At 42.7% G+C, this 22,383-nt stretch overlaps 1 protein-coding gene across 4 annotated transcripts in view; it reads right to left on the reverse strand.

The window, feature by feature from the left end:
* The window catches only part of tle3a (TLE family member 3, transcriptional corepressor a), a 120,310-nt gene that overhangs the window by 29,877 nt on the left and 68,050 nt on the right, over positions 1-22,383 (reverse strand). For all 4 annotated transcript variants that reach the window (XM_031832904.1, XM_031832905.1, XM_031832906.1 and 1 more), the window contains 4 exons: positions 18,191-18,383; positions 14,992-14,999; positions 3,450-3,566; positions 2,942-2,992 (listed from right to left, as the gene is read on the reverse strand). In XM_031832904.1, the coding sequence (XP_031688764.1) occupies positions 2,942-2,992; positions 3,450-3,566; positions 14,992-14,999; positions 18,191-18,383 (369 nt within the window). The remainder of the gene's footprint in view (positions 1-2,941; positions 2,993-3,449; positions 3,567-14,991; positions 15,000-18,190; positions 18,384-22,383) is intronic.

Raw genomic sequence — 22,383 nt, forward strand, 5'->3', positions numbered from 1 at the left:
GAAGTATGCTTGGGGTCATTGTCCATTTGGAAGACCCATTTGTGACCAAGCTTTAACTTCCTGACTGATGTCTTCAGATGTTGCTTCAATATATCCACAGAATTTTCCCACCTCATGATGCCATCTATTTTGTGAAGTGCACCAGTCCCTCCTGCAGCAAAGCATCCCCACAACATGATGTTTCCACCCCCATGCTTCACGGTTGGGATGGTGTTCTTCGGCTTGCAAGCCTCCCCCTTTTTCCTCCAAACATTCATTGCAGTCATTATGGCAAACAGTTTGATTTTTGTTTCATCAGACCAGAGGACATTTCTCCAAAAAGTACGATCTTTGTCCCCATGTGCAGTTGCAAACCGTAGTCTGGCTTTTTTTATGGCGGTTTTGGAGCAGTGGCTTCTTCCTTGCTGAGCGGCCTTTCGGGTTGTCGATATAGGACTCGTTTTACTGTGGATATAGATACTTTTGTACCTGTTTCCTCTAGAATCTTCACACGGTCCTTTGCTGTTGTTCTGGGATTGATTTGTACATTTTGCACCAAAGTACGTTCATCTCTAGGAGACAGAGGTCTACAATGTTGTTGTTATTAGTATAGACAACTGAGTATTACACCTGTAGTAATACACCTGTAGTAATACACCTGTAGTAATACACCTGTAGTATTACACCTGTATGTTGTTATTAGTAGAGACAACTGAGTATTACACCTGTATGTTGTTATTAGTATAGACAACTGAGTATTACACCTGTAGTATTACACCTGTATGTTGTTATTAGTAGAGACAACTGAGTATTACACCTGTATGTTGTTATTAGTATAGACAACTGAGTAATACACCTGTATGTTGTTATTAGTATAGACAACTGAGTATTACACCTGTAGTAATACACCTGTAGTATTACACCTGTATGTTGTTATTAGTATAGACAACTGAGTAATACACCTGTATGTTGTTATTAGTATAGACAACTGAGTATTACACCTGTAGTAATACACCTGTAGTATTACACCTGTATGTTGTTATTAGTATAGACAACTGAGTATTACACCTGTATGTTGTTATTAGTATAGACTACTGAGTATTACACCTGTATGTTGTTATTAGTATAGACTACTGAGTATTACACCTGTAGTAATACACCTGTATGTTGTTATTAGTATAGACTACTGAGTAATACACCTGTAGTAATACACCTGTAGTATTACACCTGTAGTATTATTACACCTGTAGTATTACACCTGTAGTAATACACCTGTAGTATTACACCTGTAGTATTACACCTGTAGTATTACACCTGTATGTTGTTATTAGTATAGACTACTGAGTATTACACCTGTAGTATTACACCTGTAGTAATACACCTGTATGTTGTTATTAGTATAGACTACTGAGTATTACACCTGTAGTATTACACCTGTAGTAATACACCTGCATGTTGTTATTAGTAGAGACTACTCAGTATTACACCTGTAGTAATACACCATTAGTAATACACCATTAGTAATACACCATTAGTAATACACCTGTAGTAATACACCTGTAGTATTACACCTGTAGTATTACACCTGTAGTATTACACCTGTAGTATTACACCTGTAGTAATACACCTGTAGTAATACACCTGTATGTTGTTATTAGTATAGACAACTGAGTATTACACCTGTATGTTGTTATTAGTATAGACTACTGAGTATTATACCTGTATGTTGTTATTAGTATAGACTACTGAGTATTATACCTGTATGTTGTTATTAGTATAGACTATTGAGTATTACACCTGTATGTTGTAATGAGTATAGACTACTGAGTAATACACCTGTAGTAATACACCTGTAGTATTACACCTGTAGTAATACACCTGTAGTATTCTGTAGTATTACACCTGTAGTATTACACCTGTAGTATTACACCTGTAGTAATACACCTGTAGTATTCTGTAGTAATACACCTGTAGTATTACACCTGTAGTATTACACCTGTAGTAATACACCTGTAGTATTACACCTGTAGTATTACACCTGTAGTATTACACCTGTAGTATTACACCTGTAGTAATACACCTGTAGTATTACACCTGTAGTATTACACCTGTAGTATTACACCTGTAGTATTACACCTGTAGTATTACACCTGTAGTAATACACCTGTAGTATTACACCTGTAGTATTACACCTGTATTAATACACATGTATGTTGTTATTAGTATAGACTACTGAGTATTACACCTGTAGTATTACACCTGTAGTAATACACATGTAGTAATACACCTGTATGTTGTTATTAGTAGAGACTACTGAGTATTACACCTGTATAATTACACCTGTATGTTGTTATTAGTAGAGACTACTGAGTATTACACCTGTAGTAATACACCTGTAGTAATACACCTGTAGTATTACACCTGTAGTATTACACCTGTAGTATTACACCTATAGTATTACACCTATAGTATTACACCTGTAGTATTACACCTGTAGTATTACACCTGTAGTATTACACCTGTAGTATTACACCTGTAGTAATACACCTGTAGTAGTACAACTGTAGTAATACACCTGTATGTTGTTATTAGTATAGACTACTGAGTATTACACCTGTAGTATTACACCTGTAGTAATACACCTGTATGTTGTTATTAGTAGAGACTACTGAGTATTACACCTGTAGTAATACACCTGTAGTAATACACCTGTAGTAATACACCTGTAGTATTACACCTGTAGTATTACACCTGTAGTATTACACCTGTAGTATTACACCTGTAGTATTACACCTGTAGTAATACACCTGTAGTATTACACCTGTAGTAATACACCTGTAGTATTACACCTGTAGTATTACACCTGTAGTATTACACCTGTAGTATTACACCTGTAGTATTACACCTGTAGTAATACACCTGTAGTAATACACCTGTAGTAATACACCTGTATGTTGCTCACCTCATTGGACACATCCACGACCAGGTCATCACTCTTTTCTCCATCACTGTCCTATAGAGAGGAACATTGGAGAAACAGTCAACATGGCATGAAATACCTTTCTATAAACCAGCACATCTACAGCATTCATACCAATCCATGGTGTCTATCAACAGCCTTCACACCATATCAACAGCCTTCACACCAGTCCATTGTGTCCATCAACAGCCTTCACATCAATCCATTGTGTCCATCAACAGCCTTCACACCATATCAACAGCCTTCACACCAATCCATTGTGTCTATCAACAGCCCTGAATCCCCAATCTACCCCAGCCCCTGAGCACTACTGTAGATCTGACGATTGGATTGGTGTAAACAATGTGGTCATAGCGCCATCTTGCCCTCTGATAGGCCAGCTGGAATTGTTTCCATATTGCTTACAACTAATTCAGCCCTCTCAGATCTAGTGCCGAGGGGGCAAGGAGCTAGGAGCTAAGGGTGGATATATGGGACTGAGGGGACTTACGTATCTGCTCATACTGTCCTTCTCGTCCACTTTGCGTTTCTTAGAGTCCAGACTGTAGTCGGAGGAGCTGTGTTTCTCACTGGCTGTTCTCAAGCTGTCGGTCGGGGAGACGTTATTCTGGAAGAAATAATATATATAAATATATAGCACATATAACATCCCAAGTGATAATTCTGTCTTTAAAATATGTTAATTCCATCGCTGTTCACACTGACAACAAGCTTTCTATAAAATGATTAACGAGAGGTTTGTACTATAATCCCTGGGTTTAACCCAGAAAGGGAAATGACTGGTCGTTTCACGCTGTTGCCACAGGGATCAACACCACAGGAAGCCTAGTAGTTCAAGCGTTGGGCCAGTAACCCAAATGTTGCTGGATCGAATCCCCCAAAAAACGGACATGGTAAGAATCTGTCGAGCTGTTTTCCCATGTTAAATAGCTGTTTTCCCATGTTAAATAGCTGTTTTCCCATGTTAAATAGCTGTTTCCCCATGTTAAATAGCTGTTTTCACATGTTAGATAGCTGTTTTCCCATGTTAGATAGCTGTTTTCCCATGTTAAATAGCTGTTTCCCATGTTAAATAGCTGTTTTCACATGTTAAATAGCTGTTTTCCCATGTTAAATAGCTGTTTTCCCATGTTAAATAGCTGTTTTCACATGTTAGATAGCTGTTTTCCCATGTTAGATAGCTGTTTTCCCATGTTAAATAGCTGTTTTCCCATGTTAAATAGCTGTTTTCACATGTTAAATAGCTGTTTTCCCATGTTAAATAGCTGTTTTCACATGTTAAATAGCTGTTTTCACATGTTAGATAGCTGTTTTCCCATGTTAAATAGCTGTTTTCCCATGTTAAATAGCTGTTTTCCCATGTTAAATAGCTGTTTTCCCATGTTAAATAGCTGTTTTCCCATGTTAAATAGCTGTTTTCACATGTTAAATAGCTGTTTTCACATGTTAAATAGCTGTTTTCCCATGTTAAATAGCTGTTTTCCCATGTTAAATAGCTGTTTTCCCATGTTAAATAGCTGTTTTCCCATGTTAAATAGCTGTTTTCCCATGTTAAAGCTGTTTTCCCATGTTAAATAGCTGTTTTCCCATGTTAAATAGCTGTTTTCACATGTTAAATAGCTGTTTTCCCATGTTAAATAGCTGTTTTCACATGTATTAAATGTAGAGTTCACATGTAAACACAGCCCTCGTGATGGTGATGAGAGATTAACATGCTTTCTCCTCATGTGAATTGCAGTTTCGGATTTGAATTCCACATGTGAAAGTGAGATTTACACATTTAGAAGGTTTTCACATGTGAAATTACAAATTAGAGTTTTACATGACTGTTTTTCATACGTGAACTTGCAATTCCACATTTGAAAAATCAAAAACTCCGCATTTATGTTTGTAAATGGAGTAAATGTAAACCAACTCATAGCCTGTCACGTTCTGACCTTAGTTCTTTTGTTATGTCTTTGTTTTAGTATGGCCAGAGCGTGAGTTGGGTGGGTTGTCTATGTTTGGTTTTCTATGATTTGGTATTTCTGTGTTTGGCCTGGTATGGTTCTCAATCAGAGGCAGCTGTCAATCGTTGTCCCTGATTGAGAACCATATTTAGGGAGCCTGTTTTCTATTGTGTTTAGTGGGTGATTGTTTCCTGTTGTGTGTCTGCACCAGCCAGAACTGTTTCCTGTTGTGTGTCTGCACCAGCCGGAACTGTTTCCTGTTGTGTGTCTGCACCAGCCAGAACTGTTTCCTGTTGTGTGTCTAGCTGTTTTCCCATGTTAGATAGCTGTTTTCCCATGTTAAATAGCTGTTTTCACATGTTAGATAGCTGTTTTCCCATGTTAGATAGCTGTTTTCCCATGTTAAATAGCTGTTTTCCCATGTTAAATAGCTGTTTTCCCATGTTAAATAGCTGTTTTCCCATGTTAAATAGCTGTTTTCCCATGTTAAATAGCTGTTTTCCCATGTTAAATAGCTGTTTTCCCATGTTAAATAGCTGTTTCCCCATGTTAAATAGCTGTTTCCCCATGTTAAATAGCTGTTTTCCCATGTTAAATAGCTGTTTTCCCATGTTAAATAGCTGTTTTCCCATGTTAAATAGCTGTTTTCCCATGTTAAATAGCTGTTTTCCCATGTTAAATAGCTGTTTTCACATGTTAAATAGCTGTTTTCACATGTTAAATAGCTGTTTTCCCATGTTAAATAGCTGTTTTCCCTTGTTAAATAGCTGTTTTCACATGTTAAATAGCTGTTTTCACATGTTAAATAGATGTTTTCCCATGTTAAATAGCTGTTTTCCCATGTTAAATAGCTGTTTTCACATGTATTAAATGTAGAGTTCACATGTAAACACAGCCCTCGTGATGGTGATAAACAGCCAGAACTGTTTCCTGTTGTGTGTCTGCACCAGCCAGAACTGTTTTCTGTTGTGTTTGCACCAGCCAGAACTGTTTCCTGTTGTGTGTCTGCACCAGCCAGAACTGTTTCCTGTTGTGTGTCTGCACCAGCCAGAACTGTTTCCTGTGTTGTGTCTGCACCAGCCAGAACTGTTTCCTGTTGTGTGTCTGCACCAGCCAGAACTGTTTCCTGTTGTGTGTCTGCACCAGCCAGAACTGTTTCCTGTTGTGTGTCTGCACCAGCCAGAACAGTTTCCTGTTTTGTGTCTGCACCAGCCATAACTGTTTCCTGTTTTGTGTCTGCACCAGCCAGAACTGTTTCCTGTTTTGTGTCTGCACCAGCCAGAACTGTTTCGGTCGTTTCTCTTTGTTATTTTGTTATTTCATTCTAATAAGTATGGACACACACCACGCTGCAAATTACTCCTCATCAGAGGAAGACGAAACTATCATTCTGCACCTGGTAGTTAACCCACTTGGGTGCCGAAGACGTCGATGTCGATTATGGCAGCACCCCCGCACGTCTCTGATTCAGAGGGGTTCAATTTCGGGAAGACACATTTCAGTTCAATGCATTCAGTTTGTCATGACGTTGCCCTCTTTGGGAACAGCAAGCCCCATCCCCCTCTCCCTGTCTCCTACACCCAGGCTGCTGTGGTCAGAGAGAGGTCGTAAATACCTGGAGGAGATGATCTCCTCATGGTCACAGTATAGAGACAGAGTGAATTTTCATAGAGAACAAAGGAATTTCTTCCACCTCACAGAACTTGAGGTCCGAACAACGTTTACGTCCCGGAGAAAAGTATAAAATATTGGTGAAGAATCCAGCTACGAACTGGTCCGTTTGTCACAACTTGGGGAAGCTCATGGGAGACGGTGTGGCCACATTACCATACCGCTGTTTATATAATTGCCTCAGATATGAGGTTTACATCCAATTGTTGTATAAGATGAATGAGGATGATACTGTTTGTAAAATTGTGTAATGTGATTATAGGACTGTTTAATGAAGGAAACTCCAATTCCCTTTTGAGTTTAACTAAATCAGAGGACCGCCCCTGAGCCCAGTTAGGGTCAGGCATCCTGGGACAGGCCCTTTCCTGCAACTGCTGAATAAAACCCAACTTTGAGAATTTCTCAACAGACCATGTTTCCCTCAATCACGGGAGGACAAAGTTTGAAGACCATTGCTGAATCTTTTAACCATACCACGTGGTTAAACTCTTAGACTACCGATACCGACAGAATAAGAACAAGTCTTTGATATTAATTACTAGTCTGCAGCTGGGAATTCGGTATCATTGAACGCGAAGAACGACAACCACCAAACCATCTATTCTATAACTACAATGAATGAATGTCACTCTGAACTATCCATTCTAACCACGACAGAGAGGGCGGACAAACTCTCCAACAGAAACAAACTTTTTAACAGAAATCCCGACGACACACTGAGCGTAAATATGTATATTGATTGCAATTATTCCCGAGTGAGTGTTCATGTGCAAAGGATTAATATTTCAATTGTTATAATTATGAACTGTGTGTCGTCTTATCTCAGTCGATCCCCACTTCCCTTTTGAACATCAAGCCGCCATGCTGGTTTATCCCACCAGGGAAACTTCCTTATCATTTCCTTGTAACTATCTACTGTTTGTTTATGCATTTCTGTGAATTACTTAGTTAGTAAATAAATGATTTTAAGACAATTGATGTATGGATACACTTCATAGTGAAGACTGGGTTCGTGCAGATAACCGACAATTTACGATGTTTGGAATGAGACTAACATGAGGTAAAATAAATAATTCATTAATCAGAAGACTAATTGATCAGATATCAAAAATATCTGAAAAGTTATATTAGGAAAATTATAACTTGGTAATCTGAATATTTTTCCTTGGTATTTTTCCGACTTCCTAGTTAATTACAGTTACATGATTAATTAGTTAATCACGAAATGCTAATTACAGAGAGTCATTTGATAAAGATGAATCTTCAGTTTAATTTAATTTACAAATAAAGAAAAGACTGAATCTGGTTCCTCTATATTAAAATCTAGTCGGTTTTAAAAATGTATATATATATCCCTTTAAAGCCCAATGTGTTACATATGTCACAGTTTAAATCAGGTCTCCAACCTTTTCTAGCATGAGAGCAACATTTAAATAATCAAACCTGTCACTCGTTTCTTTTCTGGCTTTCAGATAGGAACATTCTTCTCCCCTGCACCTCTTCATCCTGGTCCTGAGAGAGAAAGTAGTGCACTATGTTGTCAACTCTTCCCCTGGTCCTTAGAGAGAAAGTAGGGCACTATGTTGTCAACTCTTCCCCTCGTCCTGAGAGAGAAAGTAGTGCACTATGTTGTCAACTCTTCCCCTGGTCCTTAGAGTGAAAGTAGGGCACTATGTTGTCAACTCTTCCCCTGGTCCTGAGAGAGAAAGTAGGGCACTATGTTGTCAACTCTTCCCCTCGTCCTGAGAGAGAAAGTAGGGCACTATGTTGTCAACTCTTCCCTTCGTCCTTAGAGAGAAAGTAGGGCACTATGTTGTCAACTCTTCCCCTCGTCCTTAGAGAGAAAGTAGGGCACTATGTTGTCAACTCTTCCCCTGGTCCTGAGAGAGAAAGTAGTGCACTATGTTGTCAACTCTTCCCCTGGTCCTTAGAGAGAAAGTAGGGCACTATGTTGTCAACTCTTCCCCTCGTCCTGAGAGAGAAAGTAGGGCACTATGTTGTCAACTCTTCCCCTCGTCCTGAGAGAGAAAGTAGGGCACTATGTTGTCAACTCTTCCCCTCGTCCTTAGAGAGAAAGTAGGGCACTATGTTGTCAACTCTTCCCCTGGTCCTGAGAGAGAAAGTAGTGCACTATGTTGTCAACTCTTCCCCTGGTCCTTAGAGAGAAAGTAGGGCACTATTGTCAACTCTTCCACTGGTCCTGAGAGAGAAAGTAGGGCACTATGTTGTCAACTCTTCCCCTCGTCCTTAGAGAGAAAGTAGTGCACTATGTTGTCAACTCTTCTCCTCGTCCTTAGAGAGACAGTAGGGCACTATGTTGTCAACTCTTCCACTGGTCCTGAGAGAGAAAGTAGTGCACTATGTTGTCAACTCTTCCCCTGGTCCTTAGAGAGAAAGTAGGGCACTATGTTGTCAACTCTTCCACTGGTCCTGAGAGAGAAAGTAGGGCACTATGTTGTCAACTCTTCCCCTCGTCCTTAGAGAGAAAGTAGGGCACTATGTTGTCAACTCTTCTCCTCGTCCTTAGAGAGACAGTAGGGCACTATGTTGTCAACTCTTCCCCTGGTCCTTAGAGAGAAAGTAGGGCACTATGTTGTCAACTCTTCCCCTGGTCCTGAGAGAGAAAGTAGTGCACTATGTTGTCAACTCTTCCCCTGGTCCTTAGAGAGAAAGTAGGGCACTATGTTGTCAACTCTTCCCCTGGTCCTTAGAGAGAAAGTAGGGCAATATGTTGTCAACTCTTCCCCTCGTCCTTAGAGAGAAAGTAGGGCACTATGTTGTCAACTCTTCCCTTCGTCCTTAGAGAGAAAGTAGGGCACTATGTTGTCAACTCTTCTCCTCGTCCTTAGAGAGACAGTAGGGCACTATGTTGTCAACTCTTCTCCTCGTCCTTAGAGAGAAAGTAGGGCACTATGTTGTCAACTCTTCCCCTGGTCCTGAGAGAGAAAGTAGTGCACTATGTTGTCAACTCTTCCCCTGGTCCTTAGAGAGAAAGTAGGGCACTATGTTGTCAACTCTTCCACTGGTCCTGAGAGAGAAAGTAGGGCACTATGTTGTCAACTCTTCCCCTCGTCCTTAGAGAGAAAGTAGTGCACTATGTTGTCAACTCTTCTCCTCGTCCTTAGAGAGACAGTAGGGCACTATGTTGTCAACTCTTCCACTGGTCCTGAGAGAGAAAGTAGTGCACTATGTTGTCAACTCTTCCCCTGGTCCTTAGAGAGAAAGTAGGGCACTATGTTGTCAACTCTTCCACTGGTCCTGAGAGAGAAAGTAGGGCACTATGTTGTCAACTCTTCCCCTCGTCCTTAGAGAGAAAGTAGGGCACTATGTTGTCAACTCTTCTCCTCGTCCTTAGAGAGACAGTAGGGCACTATGTTGTCAACTCTTCCCCTGGTCCTTAGAGAGAAAGTAGGGCACTATGTTGTCAACTCTTCCCCTGGTCCTGAGAGAGAAAGTAGTGCACTATGTTGTCAACTCTTCCCCTGGTCCTTAGAGAGAAAGTAGGGCACTATGTTGTCAACTCTTCCCCTGGTCCTTAGAGAGAAAGTAGGGCAATATGTTGTCAACTCTTCCCCTCGTCCTTAGAGAGAAAGTAGGGCACTATGTTGTCAACTCTTCCCTTCGTCCTTAGAGAGAAAGTAGGGCACTATGTTGTCAACTCTTCTCCTCGTCCTTAGAGAGACAGTAGGGCACTATGTTGTCAACTCTTCTCCTCGTCCTTAGAGAGAAAGTAGGGCACTATGTTGTCAACTCTTCCCCTGGTCCTGAGAGAGAAAGTAGTGCACTATGTTGTCAACTCTTCCCCTGGTCCTTAGAGAGAAAGTAGGGCACTATGTTGTCAACTCTTCCCCTGGTCCTTAGAGAGAAAGTAGGGCACTATGTTGTCAACTCTTCCCCTCGTCCTTAGAGAGAAAGTAGGGCACTATGTTGTCAACTCTTCCCCTCGTCCTTAGAGAGAAAGTAGGGCACTATGTTGTCAACTCTTCCCCTCGTCCTTAGAGAGAAAGTAGGGCACTATGTTGTCAACTCTTCCCCTGGTCCTTAGAGAGAAAGTAGGGCACTATGTTGTCAACTCTTCCCCTGGTCCTTAGAGAGAAAGTAGGGCACTATGTTGTCAACTCTTCCCCTGGTCCTTAGAGAGAAAGTAGGGCACTATGTTGTCAACTCTTCCCCTCGTCCTTAGAGAGAAAGTAGGGCACTATGTTGTCAACTCTTCCCCTCGTCCTTAGAGAGAAAGTAGGGCACTATGTTGTCAACTCTTCCCCTCGTCCTTAGAGAGAAAGTAGGGCACTATGTTGTCAACTCTTCCCCTGGTCCTTAGAGAGAAAGTAGGGCACTATGTTGTCAACTCTTCCCCTGGTCCTTAGAGAGAAAGTAGGGCACTATGTTGTCAACTCTGTCAACTCTTCCCCTCGTCCAATCTACACACACTACCCCATAATGACGTGAAGACAGATCTTTTGAAAACTTTTTGGGAGGATTTTTTTGCAAATGTATGAAATATACAAAAATAAAATACCTTATTATTCAGACCCTTCGCTATAAGAATCAAAATTGAGCTCAGGTGCATCCTGTTTCCCATTGAACATCCTCGAGATGTTTCTACAGCTTGATTAGAGTCCACTTGTGGTAAATTCAATTGATTGGACATGATTTGGAAAGGCACACACCTGTCTATATAAGGTCCCATAGTTGACAGTGCATGTCAGAGCAAAAACCAAGCCATATGAGGTCGAAGGAATTGTATGTAGAGCTCCGAGACAGTATTGTCTCGAGGTACAGATTTGGGGAAGGGCACCAACACATTTCTGCAGCATTGAAGGTTCCCAAGAACACAGTGGCCTCCATCGTTCTTAAATGGAAGTTTGGAACCACCAAGACTCTTCCTAGAGCTGGCTGCCCGGCCCAACTGAGCAATCGGGGAGAAGGGCCTTGGTCAGGGAGGTGACCAAGAACCCGATGGTCACTCTGACAGAGCTCCAGAGTTCCTCTGTGGAGATGGGAGAACTTTCCAGAAGGACAACCATCTCTGCAGCACTCCACCAATCAGGTCTTTATGGTAGAGTGGCCAGACGGAAGCCACTCCTCAGTCAAAGGCAGAGGACAGTCTGCCAAAAAGGCATCTAAAGGACTCTCAGAGCATGAGAAACAAGATTCTCTGGTCTGATGAAACCAAGATTGAACTCTTTGGCCTGAATGCCAAGCGTCACGTCTGGAGGAAACCTGGCACCATCCCTACGGTGAAGCATTGTAGTGGAAGTATCATGCTGTGGGGATGTTTTTCAGAGGTAGAAACTGGGAGACTAGTCAGAATCGAGGGAAAGATGAACGGAGCAAAGTACAGAGAGATCCTTGATGAAAACCTCCTCCAGAGCGCTCAGGACCTCAGACAGGGGCGAAGGTTCACTTTCCAACAGGACAATTTATTGAAGGCCTTTATGGTAGAGTGGCCATCCCCGAGACCAGAGGCCCCGAGACCCCCGAGATCCGAGGCCCTGGGGCCCCGAGACCCGAGGCTGTAATCGCTGCCAAAGGTGCTTCAAAAATGTCCAGAGTAAAAAGCCTGAATACTTCTATAAATGTAATTATTCGTTTTATATTTAATACATTTGGTAAAATTGATTTAAAAAAAAATCTTTGTTATTATGGGATAGTGTGTGTAGATTGATGAGGATTTAAATGAAAAAATAAACCTTTTTTAAAAAACATTTTTTTAAATAAGGCTATGCATGTGTCACGAGTCCGACCGAGGGTGGTTCCCTTTCCCGGGCGGGTGGCGCTCGTCGTCACCGGCCTATTAGCTGCCACTGATTGTCTTTCCTCCCCCTCCTTGTATGTTTAGTGGTAGCACCTGTGTATGGTTAATTAGTTTTTCTTTATTAGACAGCCGGCCCGCCTGGTTGTTGTGCGGGATTATTTCAGTGTAACCTTCGGCTCTGTTGTAGAGGTACGTGTTAGTGCCTGGTCGTGATTTTTTCCGTTGTACATTTTGATTCCCTGTGTTTGGGAACGTAACTATTGTGAGCACCCTGTGGTGCGTTGGTGCTATTAAAGATTGTATTTCTGCTTACAATCTGCACATCGTTCTCTCCTAGCTTTTTTGATATCCTTTCCCAGGGCCTGAGACTTGGTTCGTCCGGCCCTGCCTAAATCACAGTAAAACCAGGCCCATTCTGTTGGCTAGGACAAGCTGCCTTTAGTCCAGGCCCATTCTGTTGGCTAGGACAAGCTGCCTTTAGTCCAGGCCCATTCTGTTGGCTAGGACAAGCTGCCTTTAGTCCAGGCCCATTCTGTTGGCTAGGACAAGCTGCCTTTAGTCCAGGCCCATTCTGTTGGCTAGGACAAGCTGCCTTTAGTCCAGGCCCATTCTGTTGGCTAGGACAAGCTGCCTTTAGTCCAGGCCCATTCTGTTGGCTAGGACAAGCTGCCTTTAGTCCAGGCCCATTCTGTTGGCTAGGACAAGCTGCCTTTAGTCCAGGCCCATTCTGTTGGCTAGGACAAGCTGCCTTTAGTCCAGGCCCATTCTGTTGGCTAGGACAAGCTGCCTTTAGTCCAGGCCCATTCTGTTGGCTAGGACAAGCTGCCTTTAGTCCAGGCCCATTCTGTTGGCTAGGACAAGCTGCCTTTAGTCCAGGCCCATTCTGTTGGCTAGGACAAGCTGCCTTTAGTCCAGGCCCATTCTGTTGGCTAGGACAAGCTGCCTTTAGTCCAGGCCCATTCTGTTGGCTAGGACAAGCTGCCTTTAGTCCAGGCCCATTCTGTTGGCTAGGACAAGCTGATGTCATGGTGTTGTTTGGAGCTGGTTCTAGGCTTTTAGGCTTTTAATCAATCTGAGGCATCTGGGATTGGAACAGAATGTAATCGAACCAGAATGACAATCTATAACAAATAGTTAATAATTCACAAACAGTAGGGACATCCCCCCGGCCTGCAGAGTAAGCAGCTCGTAAAGTTTCCGATTGGCACAATGTCATGCGTACAACATCTTGTATTACTGAGAGTCTGGACGTTTGGTATCGTTTCTAAAAGCACGTTACTTAGGGTGTTTTTTGGCACTTTATTCGAGCTGCAGAACACGGGGATGAGGGGAAAACTTCTCCTTTAAGATCTACCACTTCTCCTTTAAGGTCTACCACTTCTCCTTTAAGGTCTACCACTTCTCCTTTAAGGTCTACCACTTCTCCTTTAAGGTCTACCACTTCTCCTTTAAGGTCTACCACTTCTCCTTTAAAGTCTACCACTTCTCCTTTAAAGTCTACCACTTCTCCTTTAAGGTCTACCACTTCTCCTTTAAGGTCTACCACTTCTCCTTTAAGGTCTACCACTTCTCCTTCAAGGTCTACCACTTCTCCTTCAAGGTCTACCACTTCTCCTTCAAGGTCTACCACTTCTCCTTCAAGGTCTACCACTTCTCCTTTAAGGTCTACCACCTCTCCTTTAAGGTCTACCACTTCTCCTTTAAGGTCTATCACTTTAAGGTCTATCACTTTAAGGTCTATCACTTCAAGGTCTACCACTTCTCCTTTAAAGTCTACCACTTCTCCTTTAAGGTCTATCACTTCTCCTTGCTCGTCGTCCTCACCGGGGTCGTGACCTGACTACAGTTCTGTGTCGTAACTGACTTCAGTGGGCAAAATGATCACCTTCGATGGCCACTGGCACACTGGAGAAATGTGCTCTTCATGGATGAATCCCGGTTTCAACTGACAGCGTGTTCCAGTTCCCATCAATATCCAGCAACTTCACACAGCCGTTGAAGAGGAGTGGGACAACATTCCAACAGGCGACAATCAACAACCTGATCAACTCTATGTGAAGGAGATGTGTGGTGCTGCCTGAGGCAAATGGAAGTCACACCAGATACTGACTGGTTTTCTGATCACACCAGATACTGACTGGTTTTCTGATCCACACCAGATACTGACTGGTTTTCTGATCCACACCAGATACTGACTGGTTCTCTGATCCACACCAGATACTGACTGGTTCTCTGATCCACACCAGATACTGACTGGTTCTCTGATCCACACCAGATACTGACTGGTTCTCTGATCCACACCAGATACTGACTGGTTCTCTGATCCACACCAGATACTGACTGGTTCTCTGATCCACACCAGATACTGACTGGTTCTCTGATCCAAGCCCCTACCTTTTAATTTTAAAAGGTATCTGTGACCAACAGATGCATATCTGTATTCCCAGTCATGTGAAATTGATTTCCTTATACGAACTGTAACTCAGTGAAATCTTTTGAAATTGTTTCATGTTGTGTATATATATATATATATAAGGAAAATAGTAAATACCAATAAAATAAAATAATAAATAAAATATAATAAAATGCATACTCATTATCTTATCTAGTACAAAAAAACAAAAAAAAAAGAGATTGAATTTGGCAACACTCACCGTGCTCTCTGCTTATAGGAAATGGCCACGGCCAGGAGAGATGGCAATCAGTGATGCCCAGCCATGAAAAGAAACAACAAGCTAGTTAGCATAACAAAACAAGACTCCTTTATCAGAATAGCTGTTCTAGCCAATCACAGCCTGAGAATCAACCAGCTCATGACCCAGAGAGAATGTATAAAGGCTGTGCTGTCCTCTTAACGAGCTCATGAGGAGTAAATATTTATTCTGTAAATAATACTCGTCACTTAGGCAACTTCATTCTGTAAATAATACTCGTCACTTAGGCAACTTCATTCTGTAAATAATACTCGTCACTTAGGCAACTTCATTCTGTAAATAATACTCGTCACTTAGGCAACTTCATTCTGTAAATAATACTCGTCACTTAGGCAACTTCATTCTGTAAATAATACTCGTCACTTAGGCAACTTCATTCTGTAAATAATACTCGTCACTTAGGCAACTTCATTCTGTAAATAATACTCGTCACTTAGGCAACTTCATTCTGTAAATAATACTCGTCACTTAGGCAACTTCATTCTGTAAATAATACTCGTCACTTAGGCAACTTCATTCTGTAAATAATACTCGTCACTTAGGCAACTTCATTCTGTAAATAATACTCGTCACTTAGGCAACTTCATTCTGTAAATAATACTCGTCACTTAGGCAACTTCATTCTGTGAATAATACTCGTCACTTAGGCAACTTCATTCTGTAAATAATACTCGTCACTTAGGCAACTTCATTCTGTGAATAATACTCGTCACTTAGGCAACTTCATTCTGTAAATAATACTCGTCACTTAGGCAACTTCATTCTGTAAATAATACTCGTCACTTAGGCAACTTCATTCTGTGAATAATACTCGTCACTTAGGCAACTTCATTCTGTAAATAATACTCGTCACTTAGGCAACTTCATTCTGTGAATAATACTCGTCACTTAGGCAACTTCATTCTGTAAATAATACTCGTCACTTAGGCAACTTCATTCTGTAAATAATACTCGTCACTTAGGCAACTTCATTCTGTAAATAATACTCGTCACTTAGGCAACTTCATTCTGTAAATAATACTCGTCACTTAGGCAACTTCATTCTGTAAATAATACTCGTCACTTAGGCAACTTCATTCTGTAAATAATACTCGTCACTTAGGCAACTTCATTCTGTAAATAATACTCGTCACTTAGGCAACTTCATTCTGTAAATAATACTCGTCACTTAGGCAACTTCATTCTGTAAATAATACTCGTCACTTAGGCAACTTCATTCTGTAAATAATACTCGTCACTTAGGCAACTTCATTCTGTAAATAATACTCGTCACTTAGGCAACTTCATTCTGTAAATAATACTCGTCACTTAGGCAACTTCATTCTGTAAATAATACTCGTCACTTAGGCAACTTCATTCTGTAAATAATGTAACTCCATTTTGCATAGATTCGAAATCTCAGACTTTACTTGCTACACACATGGAGCCTCTGGCTGTTTTGATCGATCAGTGATGACAAGTGTGTAGGCTACCGGAGTGTCTTTTATATGTGTCGGGGTCATTAAAACGGTTGTTTAATTAAACTGCAGAATGGAATGGTCTATCTTGTAGGCTATGTAGTAATGTCACATCTTTTTTTTTTTTTTTTTTTTTTTTTTTTTTTACAAAAATGAATACTATCCCAAGTAATTGAATATTAGCCTAGTGGTTAGAGTGTAGAGGTGGCAGGTAGCCTAGTGGTTAGAGTGTAGAGGTGGCAGGTAGCCTAGTGGTTAGAGTGTAGAGGTGGCAGGTAGCCTAGTGGTTAGAGTGTAGAGGTGGCAGGTAGCCTAGTGGTTAGAGTGTAGAGGTGGCAGGTAGCCTAGTGGTTAGAGTGTAGAGGTGGCAGGTAGCCTAGTGGTTAGAGTGTAGAGGTGGCAGGTAGCCTAGTGGTTAGAGTGTAGAGGTGGCAGGTAGCCTAGTGGTTAGAGTGTAGAGGTGGCAGGTAGCCTAGTGGTTAGAGTGTAGAGGTGGCAGGTAGCCTAGTGGTTAGAGTGTAGAGGTGGCAGGTAGCCTAGTGGTTAGAGTGTGGAGGAGGCAGGTAGCCTAGTGGTTAGAGTGTAGAGGAGGCAGGTAGCCTAGTGGTTAGAGTGTAGAGGTGGCAGGTGATACAGAAGTAGTAAGGCTTCTAGAAGAGTCCTGATACAGAAGTAGTACGGCTTCTAGAAGACTCCTGATACAGAAGTAGTACGGCTTCTAGAAGACTCCTGATACAGAAGTAGTAAGGCTTCTAGAAGACTCCTGATACAGAAGTAGTAAGGCTTCTAGAAGAGTCCTGATACAGAAGTAGTAAGGCTTCTAGAAGACTCCTGATACAGAAGTAGTAAGGCTTCTAGAAGTCTCCTGATACAGAAGTAGTAAGGCTTCTAGAAGAGTCCTGATACAGAAGTAGTAAGGCTTCTAGAAGACTCCTGATACAGAAGTAGTAAGGCTTCTAGAAGACTCCTGATACAGAAGTAGTACGGCTTCTAGAAGACTCCTGATACAGAAGTAGTACGGCTTCTAGAAGACTCCTGATACAGAAGTAGTAAGGCTTCTAGAAGAGTCCTGATACAGAAGTAGTAAGGCTTCTAGAAGACTCCTGATACAGAAATAGTAAGGCTTCTAGAAGACTCCCGATACAGAAGTAGTAAGGCTTCTAGAAGACTCCTGATACAGAAGTAGTACGGCTTCTAGAAGACTCCTGATACAGAAGTAGTACGGCTTCTAGAAGACTCCTGATACAGAAGTAGTAAGGCTTCTAGAAGACTCCTGATACAGAAGTAGTAAGGCTTCTAGAAGAGTCCTGATACAGAAGTAGTAAGGCTTCTAGAAGACTCCTGATACAGAAATAGTAAGGCTTCTAGAAGACTCCCGATACAGAAGTAGTAAGGCTTCTAGAAGACTCCTGATACAGAAGTAGTAAGGCTTCTAGAAGACTCCTGATACAGAAGTAGTAAGGCTTCTAGAAGACTCCTGATACAGAAGTAGTAAGGCTTCTAGAAGACTCCTGATACAGTAGTAAGGCTTCTAGAAGACTCCCGATACAGAAGTAGTAAGGCTTCTAGAAGACTCCTGATACAGAAGTAGTAAGGCTTCTAGAAGACTCCTGATACAGTAGTAAGGCTTCTAGAAGACTCCTGATACAGTAGTAAGGCTTCTAGAAGACTCCTTTCATCACCTCTGTGTTCCACGTCGTGATGATTCTTCTCATCCTTAACAGGGAGGTTAGCCTGGCTCCCCAGAGCTCCCAGGGCCAGCAGCCCAGACCCTGGGATTATCCCAGGAGGCTGAAGCCCAGAGGGGTGGGCGGCCAGGAGGGGAGGACCACCGTGGGCTGCATGGGACAGGTGCTGAGCATGGAGCTGTTGCTGCTGTAGATGGGGGGGGGGGGGGCAGAGACGGAGCAAGAAGAGGACAAGTGGGTCAGAGGGTAAGAGAAGAGAGACGCCGTACACTAACCACTAACCCATAGAACCTCAGGATCTCTGTAACACAAACTGCGGTTTCCCCAGAGGATGCATTACTAAAGTAGTATACACATATATATATATATTTTTGCACAAAGTTCTTCAAGTTACGAATTGCATCCATTCAGTCATAGAACACGATCAAATAGTTTATTAAAATATTTTTATAAATATAAATAATATTGAATATTTTTTTAAACTTTGTGGCCGGCTGTTGGTCTTGTTTGCGGCGATAACATAGTCATTTACCTACGACAGTCTTCAGGGGAAACATAACTATGTTTAACCAAATGTACTTTAGAAACCCCAGCCACTAAACACACAGGCTGATCACTTAAACCGGGACTATTTGACCAGCACGGAGAGATATTAACATATGAATAGGCCTATAGCTGTCTAGGATACGAGTGGATGACAGAGCTGTATCCATCACAGTGCTATTCTATTTCCATACCAGGCTATGGAGCCAATAAATCAGGTTTAACCAGGCTATAGAGAGATTAGATATTAATACATTAACACATCTATAGACGTCTGGATCTGAGAGCAACAGAGCTATATTCCCCTCTCAGTGCTACAGAGCCACGCCCCTCTCAGTGCTACAGAGCCACGCCCCTCTCAGTGCTACAGAGCCACGCCCCTCTCAGTGCTACAGAGCCACGCCCCTCTCAGTGCTACAGAGCCACGCCCCTCTCAGTGCTACAGAGCCACGCCCCTCTCAGTGCTACAGAGCCACACCCCTCTCAGTGCTACAGAGCCACGCCCCCACAAAAACATCCTGTGGCGTTCTGCATATCAACCATATCAACAAGAGCGCCATATCAACAATAGCACCATATCAACAATAGCGCCATATCAACAATAGCGCCATATCAACTGAGTGCTACAGAGCCACACCCCTCTCAGTGCTAGAGCCACGCCCCTCTCAGTGCTACAGAGCCACACCCCTCTCAGTGCTACAGAGCCACACCCCTCTCAGTGCTACAGAGCCACGCCCCCACAAAAACATCCTGTGGCGTTCTGCATATCAACCATATCAACAAGAGCGCCATATCAACAATAGCGCCATATCAACAATAGCGCCATATCAACTGAGTGCTACAGAGCCACACCCCTCTCAGTGCTACAGAGCCACGCCCCTCTCAGTGCTACAGAGCCACGCCCCTCTCAGTGCTACAGAGCCACACCCCTCTCAGTGCTACAGAGCCACACCCCTCTCAGTGCTACAGAGCCACGCCCCCACAAAAACATCCTGTGGCGTTCTGCATTAGCATCGAACAGCCCCCGTGATATGCAGCTGTTCAGGGAAGATAGAAACCATTATACACAGGCAGTCAGAAAGGTTTATAATCTTTATGGAAGGCTGGTCCCAAATGTCTCTAATAACGTTTGAATCATTTTGCACCCGATGCAAATTTTAGCCATTTTAATGTGACGGTAAAAGTGTACTAACTTTATTCCCGCATAACGAAAATTAATTTTATTAAATTATTTAAAACATTTCAAAGTTTAATGGTTTTTGTGTGATTTGTTAAATTGGGTCATGTTTTTATCAATAAATGTGGTGGAAATTTAGCTCAAATATATATATTTTTTAGGGAGTGTACTTACTTTTTCACATGACTGTATACGCACCAATTTTTGGGGGTTATTTAAATTTTATATAACCTTTATTTAACCAGGCAAGTCAATTAAAGAACAAAATCTTATTTACAATGACAGGTCTACCCCGGCCAAACCCAGACAACGCTGGGCCAATTGTACCCCGCCCCTATGGGACTCCCAATCACTGCCGGATGTGATACAGCCTGGATTCGAACCAGGGACTGTAGTGGTGCCACTTGCACTGAGATGCAGTGTCTAAGACCTCTGTGTCACTCGGGAGACCAATAAGCATCAACATAAATTACAAATAGCATTTAGTCTTTTTTATTTTTTTACCTTTATTTAACTAGGCAAGTCAGTTAAGAACAAATTCTTATTTTCAATGACGGCCTAGGAACAGTGAGTTAACTGCCTGTTCAGGGGCAGACTTCACATCAAGTGCACCGCACAGCAGGGACTCGCTGATGGACTCACCAGCTCTCTACAGACTCACCAGCTCTCTACAGACTCACCAGCTCTCTACAGACTCACCAGCTCCCTACAGACTCACCAGCTCCCTACAGACTCACCAGCTCTCTACAGACTCACCAGCTCATCTACAGACTCACCAGCTCCCTACAGACTCACCAGCTCTCTACAGACTCACCAGCTCTCTACACACTCACCAGCTCTCTACACACTCACCAGCTCTCTACACACTCACCAGCTCATCTACAGACTCACCAGCTCATCTACAGACTCACCAGCTCATCTACAGACTCACCAGCTCCCTACAGACTCACCAGCTCCCTACAGACCCACCAACTCCCTACAGACCCACCAGCTCCCTACAGACTCACCAGCTCTCTACAGACTCACCAGCTCTCTACAGACTCACCAGCTCCCTACAGACTCACCAGCTCTCTACAGACTCACCAGCTCCCTACAGACTCACCAGCTCTCTACAGACTCACCAGCTCTCTACAGACTCACCAGCTCCCTACACACTCACCAGCTCATCTACAGACTCACCAGCTCATCTACAGACTCACCAGCTCATCTACAGACTCACCAGCTCCCTACAGACTCACCAGCTCCCTACAGACCCACCAACTCCCTACAGACCCACCAGCTCCCTACAGACTCACCAGCTCCCTACAGACTCACCAGCTCTCTACAGACTCACCAGCTCTCTACAGACTCACCAGCTCCCTACAGACTCACCAGCTCTCTACAGACTCACCAGCTCTCTACAGACTCACCAGCTACCTCTGTCTCCTGTGGTTTATTTACAAACAAACACATGACTGGCTCAACTGTTCTGGGAAACTACGGTGAGCTTTATAATGTAACCGGTTGTGACAGGGGAATGTTTTGCACAAGTTCACTGCAGTTATTCATTAAAAAGTAGTTAAAAATGTTTTTTTGAATGTAATAAACCATTCCCTGGCTTTACTCCAGTACACAGTACATACGGTAAACTACCCAAGCCTACTATATATAGGCTACGTAGATTCTGTTGCAAGCTGGCTGGCTGAGTGTGGATGCTGTGTCAGGTCTCCTGTGGCTCCAGCACTAGGCTAATGGCAGAACCGACAGGCTTGTGTTGGTTCTCACCCACTGTCTGTAATTCCCAGCAGCAGCATTACTAACAGCGATCCTATCCAGGTCAGCAGTGAGCCAATGAGGGATGAGATGAGGATCCTTATTGAAAACCAAAGCTAATTAAACCAGGAAAGCAGAGAGGGGGAGGGCTGACTACAGAGGGGGGAGCTGACTATATGACTATAGAGGGGGAGCTGACTATATGACTATAGAGGGGGAGTTGACTATATGACTATAGAGGGGGAGTTGACTATATGACTATAGAGGGGGAGTTGACTATATGACTATAGAGGGGGAGCTGACTATATGACTATAGAGGGGGAGCTGACTATATGACTATAGAGGGGGGAGCTGACTATATGACTATAGAGGGGGAGCTGACTATATGACTATAGAGGGGGAGCTGACTATATGACTATAGAGGGGGAGCTGACTATATGACTATAGAGGGGGAGCTGACTATATGACTATAGAGGGGGGAGCTGACTATAGAGGGGGAGCTGACTATATGACTATAGAGGGGGAGCTGACTATATGACTATAGAGGGGGAGCTGACTATATGACTATAGAGGGGGGAGCTGACTATAGAGGGGGAGCTGACTATATGACTATAGAGGGGGGAGCTGACTATATGACTATAGAGGGGGAGCTGACTATAGAGGGGGAGCTGACTATAGAGGGGGAGTTGACTATATGACTATAGAGAGGGAGCTG

This window comes from Oncorhynchus kisutch, linkage group LG10 (genome assembly GCF_002021735.2).
Source record: "Oncorhynchus kisutch isolate 150728-3 linkage group LG10, Okis_V2, whole genome shotgun sequence".
Classification (NCBI taxonomy): Eukaryota; Metazoa; Chordata; class Actinopteri; order Salmoniformes; family Salmonidae; genus Oncorhynchus; species Oncorhynchus kisutch.